This window comes from Gymnogyps californianus, chromosome 1, assembly GCF_018139145.2.
Source record: "Gymnogyps californianus isolate 813 chromosome 1, ASM1813914v2, whole genome shotgun sequence".
Lineage (NCBI taxonomy): Eukaryota > Metazoa > Chordata > Aves > Accipitriformes > Cathartidae > Gymnogyps > Gymnogyps californianus.
The window spans coordinates 218,041,676-218,054,396 of record NC_059471.1 but is presented as its reverse complement, the minus strand read 5'-3'; the positions used below and the strand labels follow the sequence as shown (position 1 = coordinate 218,054,396).

The 12,721-nt window shown below is 65.9% G+C and overlaps 1 protein-coding gene across 1 annotated transcript; it reads left to right on the top strand.

Annotated features, from left to right (window-relative positions):
• The first annotated feature begins 4,305 nt into the window (after positions 1-4,305).
• IRF5 (interferon regulatory factor 5) lies at positions 4,306-11,790 on the top strand. The gene is given in 10 exon segments (XM_050901371.1): positions 4,306-4,350; positions 6,088-6,269; positions 7,540-7,729; positions 8,688-8,740; positions 8,847-8,877; positions 9,009-9,260; positions 9,263-9,274; positions 10,651-11,040; positions 11,303-11,421; positions 11,546-11,790. Coding segments are annotated over 9 exon segments (1,455 nt in total). The 5' UTR covers positions 4,306-4,350; positions 6,088-6,095; the 3' UTR covers positions 11,780-11,790.
• Positions 11,791-12,721: the final 931 nt, after the last annotated feature.

The window sequence follows — 12,721 nt, the reverse complement described above, 5'->3', positions numbered from 1 at the left end:
ATCCCGGACCCAATCCACGAGGCCAGGTCCTGCTTGTGTCTGCGTGCGGCTCTTGTATCCTCTGGCCTGGTGCTCTTAGCTGAGAGGCAAAGGCAAAGCTGCTCCGGTCTCCCTCTCCTGGAAAACCGCACATTTCCCGCTGCCCGGAAGGTTTCGGTTCATTCTCCGACTCTCAATCACACGCTGCCCTTGGTCATCCGACCCTGGAGAGCTCTTCTTTTGCCTTGGTGGCTTCCAGCTCGCCCTTTGCGCCGCCAAAGGCGGAACATCCCGTTACCACTGCAGCTCCGTGAACTCAGTGGCACCCAAATAGCACAGCGAGTCAGGGTAGCGAGCGCGCACCGACGGGCACGGCCGCCGCGGGGGACCCCTCACAACACCTCGTCGTAGAGCTCGTTCGTTAAATCGCAGCCGGCCGGCTCAATCCTTCGGATGATCTTACAGGCCGGGAAGTTAAAAACAAGCTGCTCTCTGCCCATAAAAAGCAAAGGGCTTTCGGTGCGGAATCATCAAGGCCAGAGGGATCTTGCAGCACGCGCGCAAGCAGTGGGAAATGCTCCCAGGAGGACATGCTGTTGGGAGAGGGGGAGCTGGCGTCTGGGGCGCAGGCGTGAGCCCCAAAACGTGGCTTAGTCCCAGCCCTGATCCCCTCAAAGGTTTTGCAAAACACACTCAAAGCTTCGCTGCCTGCGATTCCGCTCCTCTGGCCTCCTGGTCCAGAAATATGCTCTTGCTACCCGAAACGCATCCCAGGGCTAGTTTTTAGGAACACGGAAGCGATGGCATTCACTTATTTTTCAGATGGTCCCCAAATTCCTGGCTATCCCACGCCACCGGCTACAGACAGCTGCTCCGGTCAAGGTATAGAGCACAGCGAGGGTGCCTGGGAGCCGCTCGGCTCTCCGGAGAGAAGCCGTCCCCTCCCGCAGGGGCTGAGGAAATCAGGCTCCCGACACCAAACCACCTCCGAAATCGGCAGCGGAGCCCACCGCAGCAGCCCGGCTGGCCCACCGCGAGAGGCTGCACGGGGAAGTCTTTCCCAGTGGAAAGCCAAGTCTTCCAGGCAGGAGGAGGAAAAACACCTCGCTAGAGACACAGCCCAAGGTACAAAATCCTGATTTAATGGGTTAGTTAAGGAGGTATTTGCAAAAATAGAACATAAAAACCCAATCCCGTTGGCACCCGTGTACCTACCGCCCGCACAGAAACACGCGGCCACACCGTTCTCCTCACCTTCTCGGTGCCCGCCTCCCCGTGCCGCGCATCGTCCCGCTCTTCCTCAATTTGCATTGCTCTTTGCAGAAATAAGCGCTTTCCTCCTCCCTCCCTTCTTCCTTCGCCACCTGAGAGAGACCCAGCCTCAGCCGCTGCCGACGTCCCTGAGATCCGTCCTTCTGTCCGGCTGTGGGTTCATCTCCGCTCATCTGACGGCAGCTGCGAGCAGACGCCGGCCGGGACGTCGACGAGGGCGTCCGTCAGGTCCCGGATATCGCTGAGCGGACCTTCAGCAGGAACAGCAGCAGAGGTTGGAGGAGGCTGTTGAACGTCGCCGCCAAGAAGGGCTTCAAAATACGATCGCCGATGGCTGCCAGCAAACCAACCACCTGCAGGGGCGGGGGGGGAAGGTGAATTCGGGTTAAAATGCTTGGTTTTGATGAATATTTGCCAGCGTGTGCCATCCTGAGGTGCGGTGGGGACCCTGTGAAGAGCAGGTTACTCACAAGGAACCCCCCCGCTCCTCTTAGAGACGCTGAAAACGTGGCCGAGATGCAAACATTTCACTATGGGAGGAGAAGTTTGAGATAGCGGAGAACCTGAAATTTCTCCTCCTCATGACTGAGGTATTTTGACGTGGAAATACTCAGAGGAAGGGAAGCAGAAGGTTTACACTCAGGGTTGTCAGCACATCTCATCGTTGTTCCCTTCCAGTGACCCCAGACCGTGCGTATCGGTGGGCAGAAAGGTTCGTGGTGGTGTATTTGGGATGTAACCACGGGTTTTGGAGAGCAAACCTTCTGGGTCGGTGTCGAACACTCACATTTCTCATGCTGCCCAACCTCCACCATCAAATATCTTGTGTTTCTGACCTCGGGGCTTTCTTTTCTTTTGGTGAACGAGCCCAGCCTCCCCACAAACACGTCCGCTACTGAGACAGAGCTGAGCTTTAACAACCCAGAGCTCGTCAAGGTAAATGGGGATTGAAAAAAAAAAATAATCAACAGAGATTAAAAAAATCAGATGGAAGAGTCTCCGATAGAGGTTGGAATGCCCGACTGCTCGTACCACATCTCCTCTCGGTGGCGAGGAAACCGGGGCGGCTCACGTGGACCACGGTCTCGCCAGGAAGCGAACCAGCTCGATCAGGAAGACAGCGAGCCCGTTGACCAGGAGCCGCGGGACGGCGAAGGATTCCCTCGGCTTTCGTCGAACCATCCGCTCGGAGCTGCCGCGGGGAAGACGAGACCTCAAAACCGGAGAGCGAACCTGCGGAGCGAATCGACCCCCGCCACCTCACCGCCTCTTCCCAGACCGCGGCATTACGGAGCTCTTGGATGTCACGAGTGCTGGAGCATCTCCCACGCGAGTTGGGTGGAAAACGGCCCGGAGGTGCTGCCAGACCCGACCGACGGCGGGAGGCCGAGCTGGGCTCTGACCACGGAGGAAAACCCCTGGAGGAAACACGACGGCCTCCTGTTTATCCACCTTCCCAGACAGCCTGGGAGCAGGACGGCCGGCTGGCCTGGCATGGCTCCGGCATGGCTCCGGCACTGCTCCGGCACCCCAACCGGCTCCTCAGCGCCGCATCCCGTTGGCGGCAGAGCTGGCTCCATGGGAGGAGGCCACCAAATTAAGGATGAGAAAGAGTTGGAGGTCGGTCTACACTACCCGAGGGGGCGTCTATGCCCCCCCGCCCCCCCAATTAACTAATGAGCAAATAAATAGGTGATTTTCAGGCAGAGGCTCGGAGGGGGGAGTGCAGGTTCCCTGCCTGCCGTGTTTTTCGGGCACGCTCTCCCTGTACCCGCGGCCAAAACCCGGCTGAAGGAGCCCAAAAATATATCCCGCCGGTATCCAGAGCGGGCAGCCGGCCGGAGACCCGGCGAGCGACGACTCCGAGATACCGACAGCCCAGCTCCGGGAAATCCCATCTGTCATCATCCCTGCATCCCCGGAGAGATGCTTCGGCGTCGGTAGGGCTGAGTGCTCCCTCTCACGGCCGCGGAGACCGAGGCGAACACCGGAGAGTTTTAACCAGAAATAGGAAAAATAAAAAAAGCGGGAAGCGTTGGGAGAGGGAAACGGGCGCCAGATCGGGAGCGAAACACGGCGTCCCACCCAGAGAGCCAGCGTGCCCGGGGCCGCAGGCGAGAACGGTTTCATTTCTCGGTGGAAGAAGCGAAAGGGAAAGTCCCCTCCTCCGCGACTTCACGCATGATAACCCAAAAAACCCTAAATTTCCTTCCCCCCCCCCCCGCCCAACTTTGTCCCCTGAGGACATGTGGCAGAGAGCGGAGCTGGGGACGGGGACACGGGTGACAGCGGAGAGGCCCCGGGGCTCGTGTCACCGCCAAATCCGAGGCTGGTGGAGACGAGTCGCTGCTAACGATGGGAAAAATTAAAATTAAAAAATAAACAAACCCTCCGAGCGAGGTGAAGGCCCCGGCGCTTCCCCAAACACGGAGGGGGATGCGAAAGGAGGCGGCGGGGGCGGAGGGGAAATCCACGACCGGCCGGCCGGCTTCCTTCCCGTTTCCCCGAAATCTCTGCCAAAAAGCTCGATGCCGGCACATTGGCGGGGCCGTTGGCAGCCTCCCGCTCCGGCCGCTCCTCCGGCGAGGACAGAAAACACCCAGGCAAGGCTCGTGCGGATGCCGAAACAGGATCCTTGAGGAAATATCCATTCAGCATCCCATAAATCGGCATTTTTTTGGTGCCTTTCTCCGGCGTTTTGTCCCTAGCCGTGGTTGGCACGCTGGCTACGGTTCAGGAAGGGAGTGGGACGCGTAGGGAAGATGCTCCCATGCCCGGAGCTCCTCTCCTCACATCCTGCGGCAGAATGGGACCGAGATTCCCAGCCTAAATCAACCGTTCCCGACTCGTAGGCCGGGATCAGGCCCTGCCCTGTGGCCGGCATTCATCCGTGCCGCAGCCGCCTCTCTCGGGATCATCCGGGAACCCCGGAAGAGGGCGGACGAAGCCACGTGGAAAAAAAATCCCCACAGCACAGGTGTGGGAGAGGGGAAAAGGGGCTTCCCGCCAAACGCCAGGAGCATCTCGAAGGGACTCGGAGGTGACGTGGGTCCGGAGCGGGAATATCCCTGGGGAAGAGCCGGGAAGAGCCTGGTCCAGGTGAGCCAGGGTTAGGCCAGGCTTAGGCAGACGAGCGGGCTTAGGACCACAGCCTAACCTCTTGGCGAGGAGCAGCCGCCACGGGGGGACGCCTGGCTAAGCCACGTCCTTCGTTACGCGAGTGGGACGGGGGCGACTAATTAAGAGGCAGCAATTAAGAGGCAGTAATTAAGAGGCTCCTTAAATTGATGTTCTCGAGTGCGGTGGGCGCCGGTAGCCGTGGGAGGTCCCGCCCCGCCCCTCGCTCCGCCCCCCACGTTGTTACCGCCCCCGCGTTGCCGGGCAACGGCCCCAGTGAGGGGAGGGAGTGGGCGGGGGGAGCGGCGCTAGGGGCGGGGCCGCGCTGAAAGGGGAGGGGGCAGGTCCGCAGATGAGTGACAGCGAGCGCGGCCAATCACAGGCCGGTGGGAGGGGGTATAGGGGTGATGCCAGTCCACTGCGGGGATTCCCCCGCGCGTCAAGTGGAGTGGGCGATGGGCGCGGGCTATGCAAATGTATGTAAAGCATATGTTAATGAGGTGTCTACTGTTGCTGCGGGGTGACACCGGGGGGAGATGGGGGGGACCCCGGAGGGGGGACACGGGTGGGGGGACACGGGTGGGGGGACACGGGCCCCGCCCCGGGCGCGGCGGGGCCGGGGCGCTCCCGGGGGCGGTGGCGTGGCCGGTCCCGTCCCACGGCCCACGGCCCGGCCCACGGCCCGGCCCACGTCCCACGGCCCGGCCCCGCCGTGCGGAAGCGCTGGGCGGCGGCCCCGGCCCCGGAGCGCAGGTGAGTACCGGTGCCGGTTCCCCGGGGTCGGCCGTGGAGCGTGGGGTAGGTCCCCGCGGGTGGGTCCCCGCGGGAGTGGGTGCCGTGGGCAGCGGTGCTGGGATGCCCGGGAAGAGCCCTGCGGGACCGTGAGGGGACAGCGCCCTGACCCCACGGGGACCCCGTCCCCACAAGGGAGACCCTGACCCCACAGGCACCGCCACCCCGCCGTCCCCACGGGGCGCGGGGTCCCTCTCCCCGTGCCGGGTGGGGTCTGGGGGTACCCTGCTGGGTGCCCCCCTCCGTGGGGTCGGTGCCCGTTTGTCCCCCCCCCGTGTCCCCCGTGTCCCCGTCCCGGCGGCTCTGGGACACTTTTGGTTCCCCAAAAGCCACCGCAGCTTCTGCTTTCGGGGGGCGGGGTGACGCCCCCCGCACCCACGCGGGGGGACGGGGCTCGGGGGGGGGCCCCCACCGCCACCCCCGGGACGGGCAGGGACCCCGGGGACAGGCAGGGACCCCGGCCCAGCCCCGCAGCCCCAAGCACCGCTTCCCCCCCCCAACCCCGGGCCCCGGTGGGCGGACGCGCTGGGGTGGGGGGACACGGTTCCTGTTTCGGGGCCGGGGCGGGGGGGGCACCCATGGGTGCCCTGTCACAGCTGCACACACCTGTCACGAGCTGGCCAGGCCTCAGCCCCTTTGCGGCCACACACACATGTCACAAGCCGGCCAGGCCTCAGCCCCTTTGCACCACACACATGTCACAAGCCGGCCAGGCCTCAGCGCCCCCCCCCATACACACCTGTCACAAGCCACCAGGCCTCAGCCCCTTTGTGGCCACACACACGTGTCACGACATGGCCAGGCCTCAGCCCCTTTGCGGCACACACACCTGTCACGAGCCGGCCAGGCCTCAGCCCCGCCTCGGGCTGATGGGTGCCCCCCAGGCCCACCCGTGTGTGTTTCCCCCCCCCTCCCCTCTCCCCGCAGGTCCCGCCATGAACCCCCCGCCGCGGCGGGTGCGGCTGAAGCCCTGGCTGGTGGCACAGGTGAGCAGCCAGCGGTACCCGGGGCTGCAGTGGCTGGACCCCGAGCGGCGACGCTTCGCCATCCCCTGGCGCCACGCCACCCGGCACCCCCCCGCCCCCCAGGAGCACGACACCATCTTCAAGGTGACGAGGGGGACACGGGGCGGGGGGGTGATGGGGGGACGAGGGGGGCATGGGGGACATGGGGTGGGGGGGACGGGACGATGGGGTGACAAGGGGGACACGGGGTGGGGATGACAGGGGTGATGGGGTGAGAAGGGGGCAGGGGACAAGGGTGATGGGGGTGACAGGGTGACAAGTGGGACATGGGATGGGGGTGATGGCGTGACGGGGTGATGGGGGGACAAGGGGACATGGGATGGGGGTGGTGGGGTGATGGGGTGACAAGGGGGACACGGGGTGGAGATAACAGGGGTGATGGGGTGACAATGGGGACACGGGATGGGGATGACAGGGTGATGGGGGATAAGGGGGACGTGGGATGGAGGTGGCGGGGTGACAATGGGGACACAGGCTGGGGTGATGGGGTGACAGGGTGATGGGGGGACAAGGGGGACATGGGATGGGGGTGATGGGGTGATGGGGTGACAAGGGGGACACAGGTGGGGTGACGGGGTGACAGGGGGACATGGGGGACACAGGATAGAGGTGATGGGGTGACAGGGGACATGGGGGACACAGGATGGAGGTGATGGGGTGAGAAGGGGGACACGGGATGAGGGCGATGGGGTGATGGGGTGACAAGGGGGACATGGGGCAGGGGGGACAGGGGGCGATGGGGTGACAGGGTGGCAAGGGGGACACAGGATGGGGGCGATGGGGTGACAGGGGGACACGGGGGACACAGGATGGGGGTGATGGGGTGACAAGGGGACACGGGATGAGGGCGATGGGGTGATGGGGTGACAGGGGGACATGGGGGGGGGGGGGGGGGGGGGGGGGGGGACACAGGATGGGGGATGGGGTGAAGGGGGACAGGGGGACACAGGATGGGGGTGATGGGGTGACAAGGGGGACACGGGATGAGGGCGATGGGGTGATGGGTGACAAGGGGGACATGGGGCAGGGGGGACAGGGGCGATGGGGTGACAGGGTGGCAAGGGGGACACAGGATGGGGGCGATGGGGTGACAGGGGGACACGGGGGACACAGGATGGGGGTGATGGGGTGACAAAGGGGACACGGGATGGGGGTGATGGGGTGACGGGGGGACACGAGATGACGGTGATGGGGTGATGGGGTAACAAGGGGGACACGGAATAGGGACGATGGGGTGACGGGGTGACAAAGGTGACACGGGATGGGGGCGACGGCGGTGCCGGGGTGCCAATGGGGACCCGGGCCGGGGTGCCAGGGTGCCAGGGGTGCTGAGCCCCCCCTCCACCCCCCCCAGGCGTGGGCGCTGGAGACGGGGAAGTTCACGGAGGGGGTGGACGAGCCGGACCCGGCCAAGTGGAAGGCCAACCTGCGCTGCGCCCTCAACAAGAGCCGGGAGTTCCGGCTGCTCTTCGACGGCACCAAGGCCGCCCCCCCCCAGCCCTACAAGGTCTACGAGCTCTGCGAGGGCCCCGCCGACGGCGCAGGTACCCATGGGTGGCGGGGGGTGAGGGGGGCCGGGGGGCCGGAGAGGGTGGGGAGGGATGGGGACCGGGGGTGGGGCGGCTTTGGGAAGGGCTTTGGGCACCCCGTGGGGTTCCAGCACCCCTCAAAGCTCCAGCACCCCATGAGGTCCCAGGACCCCACAAGGACCCGGCACCCCATGAAGCCCCAGCACCCCACAAGGACCTGACACCCCATGAGGCCCCAGCACCCTGCAATGCCCCAGCACGCTGCAAGTCCCCTGCACCCCACGAGGTCCCAGCACCCCACGAGGTCCCAGCACCCCACAAGGACCCAGCACCCTGCAAGTCCCCTGCACCCCATGAGGTCCCAGCATCCCATGAGGTCCCAGCACCCCACGAGGTCCCAGCACCCCACAAGGACCCAGCACCCTGCGAGTCCCCTGCACCCCATGAAGCTTCAGCACCCCACAAAGCTTCAGCACCCCACAAGGACCCAGCACTCTGCAGTGCCCCAGCACCCCATGAGTCCCCAGCACCCCACAAGGACCCAGTGCCCCACAAGGACCTGGCACCCCACAAGGACCCAGCACCCTGTGGAGTCTCAGCACCCCACAAGTCCCCAGCACCCCACAAGGACCCAGCACCCCGCAAGGACCTGACACCCCATGAGGCCCCAGCACCCTGCAAGGCCCCAGCATCCTGCAAGTCCCGCACCCATGCCTGCACCCCACAAGGACCCGGCACCCCATGAAGCTTCAGCACCCTACAAGGACCTAGCACCCTGCAGTGCTCCAGCACCCCATGAGTCCCCAGCACCCCATAAGGCTCCAGCACCCCACAAGTCCCGAGCACCCCACAAGGCTCCAGCGCCCCACAAGGCTCCAGCACCCCACAAGGACCCAGCGCCCCACAACTCCCCCTGCACCCCCAAAGCCCCCCCAGCCCCATCCCCCCGCCCCAGCCCATCTCTCCCTTGCAGATGGGGTGGCCGAGGACGACTATGGCTGCGGTGGGGAGGAGGACGTCAGCCAGGTACCTGGGGGGGGTCAGGGTGGGGGGACCCCCAAACCGGGGACACCTTGGGGGGCCGGGGGGGGTGTCCCTGCGCCCCATAACCGCCCCGCTTTCCTCCCCGCAGCTCCAGAAGATGACATCTCTGAGCATCGATGGTGAGTGGGGGGGTGTCAGGTGGGTGGGGGGGTGTCGGGTGGGGTGGGGAGGGCACGGGGTGCACCCACCCAGCGGTTTTGGGGGGCAGTTGGGGGCCATGGCCGCCCTCTGACCCCAGGCTGTGCCCCAGACACCCGGCACGGGGGGAACCTGCTGCCCCCCTACCCCTGGCCCAAGGAGGAGCCCCACTTCGGCAGCGGCTGCCCCCCAGGGCCCTTTGCGCCGCCCCCCCCGGCGCTGCTTCCCGGAGAGGTGGGGGGCACCCATGGGACCCCCGAGCTGCCCCTCGCTGAGACGGGACCCCCCCTGGGCACCCTGGGGCCCCCGGCCGCCTGCCCGCTGGCACCCATGGAGCACGTCATCCCCAACCTGCTCATCAGCCCCACATGCTGCCGCGTAAGGACGGGGTGGGTGGGCATGGGTGCGGGGTGCTCATGGCGGGGGGGGGGGTGGCCATGGGGGGCACAGAGGTGTGGGGTGCTCATGGGGTGGCTGGGCGTGGGTGGGGAATGCCCATGGAATGGGTGAACGTGGGTGGGCGTGGGTTGGGGGGGTGGCTTGGCATGGGGAAGGGGTGCCCATGGGGTGGCTGTGGGGTGGCTGAGGATGGGTGGGGGGTGGCCGTGGGGTGGCCCAGCATGGGTGGTGGGTGGCCGTGGGGTGGCCGAGGATGGGTGGGAGGTGGCTTGGGGTGGCTGAGGATGGGTGGGGGGTGGCCGTGGGGTGGTTGGGCACGGAGGGCATGGGTGTGGGGTGGTGGTGGGTTGGTTGGGCACTGGTGTGGGGTGGCCATGGGATGGGTGGGCATGTGGGGCACAAGGGTGTGGGGTGCCCATGGGGGTAGCTGGGCATGGGTGTGGGGTGGCAGTTGGGTGGCTGGACGGCGGTGGCCGTGGGTGCAGGGTGGCCGTGGGGTGGCTGGTTGGTGGTGGCCATGGGTGCGGGGTGGCTGGACAGGGTGGCCAGTGGGTGCGAGGTGGCCATGGGTGCGAGGTAGCCATGGGTGCAGGATGGTTGGACAGGGTGGCCATGGGTGCGAGGTGGCCATGGGTGCGGGGTGGCTGGACAGGGGTGGCCATGGGTGTGAGGTGGCATGGTGCGGGTGGCCATGGTGGGGGTTGGACAGGGTGGCCATGGGTGTGAGGTGGCCATGGGTGCGGGGTGGCATGGGTGCAGGTGGCTGGACAGGGTGGCCATGGGTGTGAGGTGGCCATGGGTGTGGCCATGGGTGGGGTGCTGGCATGGGTGGCAGGATGGTTGGACAGGGTGGCCATGGGTGTGAGGGTGGCCATGGGTGCGGGTGGCCATGGGTGCAGGATGGTTGGACAGGGTGGCCATGGGTGCGAGGTGGCCATGGGTGCAGGTGGCTGGATGGGGTGGTCGTGGCGAGGTGGCCATGGGTGCGAGGTAGCCATGGGTGCAGGATGGTTGGACAGGGTGGCCACGGGTGCGAGGTGCCATGGGTGCAGGGTGGCTGGACAGGGTGGCCATGGGTGCGAGGTGGCCGTGGGTGCGGGGTGGCTGGACAGGGTGGCCATGGGTGCGGGGTGGCCATGGGTGCAGGGTGGCTGGACAGGGGTGGCCATGGGTGCAGGGTGGCTGTGGGGTGGCTGGTTGGGGGTGGCCATGGGTGCGGGGTGGCTGGATGGGGTGGCCGTGGGTGCAAGGTGGCCATGGGTGCAGGGTGGCCCTGGGTGCGGGGTGGCTGGACGGGGTGGCCACGGCGTGGTCCCCGGCGGGCAGCTCAGCTCACATCCCCTTCCCTTCGGCAGTGACCGACCTGGAGATCAAGTTCCAGTACCGGGGCCGTCAGGTCTGCGTCCTCACCATCAGCAACCCCCACGGCTGCCGCCTCTTCCACAGCAGCCTGGAGCCCACGCAGGAGCAGGTGGAGCTCTTCGGGCCGCTGACGCTGGAGCAGGTCCGCTTCCCCGCCACCGACGCCATCCCCAACGAGAAGCAACGTTTCTACACCCACCAGCTCCTGGACGTGCTGGACCGCGGGCTCATCCTGGAGCTGCAGGGGCAGGACATCTACGCCATCCGCCTCTGCCAGTGCAAGGTCTTCTGGACGGGGCCCTGCGCCGCCCGCCGCGCCGGCCCCAACCCCATCGAGAGGGAGAAGAAGACCAAGCTCTTCAGCCTCGAGGGCTTTCTCAACGGTGAGAGGAGAACGGAGCTCCTCGGGGACACCGGGTGGGATGGAGGGGGTCACGATCCGCCGTGGAAGGGGGGACACCCGGCATGGAAGCGGGGGAACCGAGCTGGGATGGGGCGGGGAGGACGGGACAGCAGCCGACCCATGGGGTTATCAGCTGGCGTCAGGGCCGGGGAGGGGGGGACACCGGGATGGTGGGGGGACGGGCTGGTGCGAGGCCCCCCCCCCCCCCCTCCTGCCCCTCACCGCGGCGTCTGGCCCCGCAGGCCTCATCCTGTTCCAGAAGGGCCAGACCACCACCCCCCCGCCCTTCGAGATCTTCTTCTGCTTCGGCGAGGAGTGGCCCGACCAGAAACCCAAGGAGAAAAAACTCATCACCGTGCAGGTGAGGGGACGAAGGCTCCCGGGGACGGGGACACCCCGGGGCTCTCCCCAGGGGAGGGAGACGGACGCGGGTGGGCATCCCCGCGCCGTGCCGTTGCCGCCTGACGCGGCGGGGACTCTCGCAGGTGGTGCCGGTGGCGGCGCGGCTGCTGCTGGAGATGTTCTCCGGAGAGCTGTCGTGGTCGGCCGACAGCATCCCCCTGCAGATCTCCCACCCCGACCTCAAGGACAAGATGGTGGAGCAGTTCAAGGAGCTTCACCAACTCTGGCAGAACCAACAGCGGCTACCGCCGGCGCAACCGGAGCCCAGCCCTGCCGCCGGACCCTGGGTGCTGCCGCCCGGCTCCCTGCCCCAGTAACAAGGGGACACCGGGGGGGGGGGGACACGACTGGGACACGGGGGCCACCCACAGCCCCACCCGTTGGGGTGGCAATCCCCGTGCTGTCACCCAGCGCCGTCCCCGTCCCTCCGGAGCTGCCGGTGCCCAGCACCCGCTGGGTCCCACGGGAGCTCCGAGGGAGGACGGGGCCCGGTGATCGCCCGGCCCAGGGAGGCGTTGCTGGGGCTGGACCGGAGGAGAAGCTGGACCCAACCTCCCTGGGGCTGCCTGGGATGCGAAATGGCGGGGGGGAGCTGCCCCCTCCCGCAGTTTTGGGGAGAAAACAGCAAAAAAAATGGTGCTGGGACGGGGCCGCGCTGGACCTGGACCCCAGGGGTGGGGGCACCCAGGGGTGACGGGGCTGGCGTGCAGCTCAGGGCACCCACGGCCTTGAGAGAAGAACCAGGCGAGGACCTTGGGGTTTTAATTTATTTTTTTTATTTTTTTCCTTTTTTTTTTGTTTTTTTTTTTTTGTTGGTTTTTTTTTGTTGTTGTTTATTGTTCTGGCGCTGGTTACACACCCCCGGAGGGAACCGCAGGCGCTCCAGCCGTGCCCGCGGGCCCCGCGCCGGCCCGCTCCCAGCCCCGCACCCCGCACTCGCTCCCAGCCGGATCCTCCCCGCACGCTCCCAACCCTAAAATAAAACCAAATCAAACAAAGAAACGAACAAAACAACAAAAAAAAAAACCCAAAACCAAACAAAAAAAAAAAAAAACCAACCCACCCCAAAACAAAACCAAAACCTAAAAAAAAAAGGGGAAAAAAAAAGAAAAATAAAAAATAAGAGCTCTATTTCAGCAGTCCGTCCCGCCTGCGTCTGTCTGCGGGAGGTGGCCACCAGGCAGGAGGCGGGGGGGGCAGAGCCCCGGCGGCCCCCGTCCTGCCGGGGAGGGGAGGGGAGGGGGGGGGGACCCGGCCCT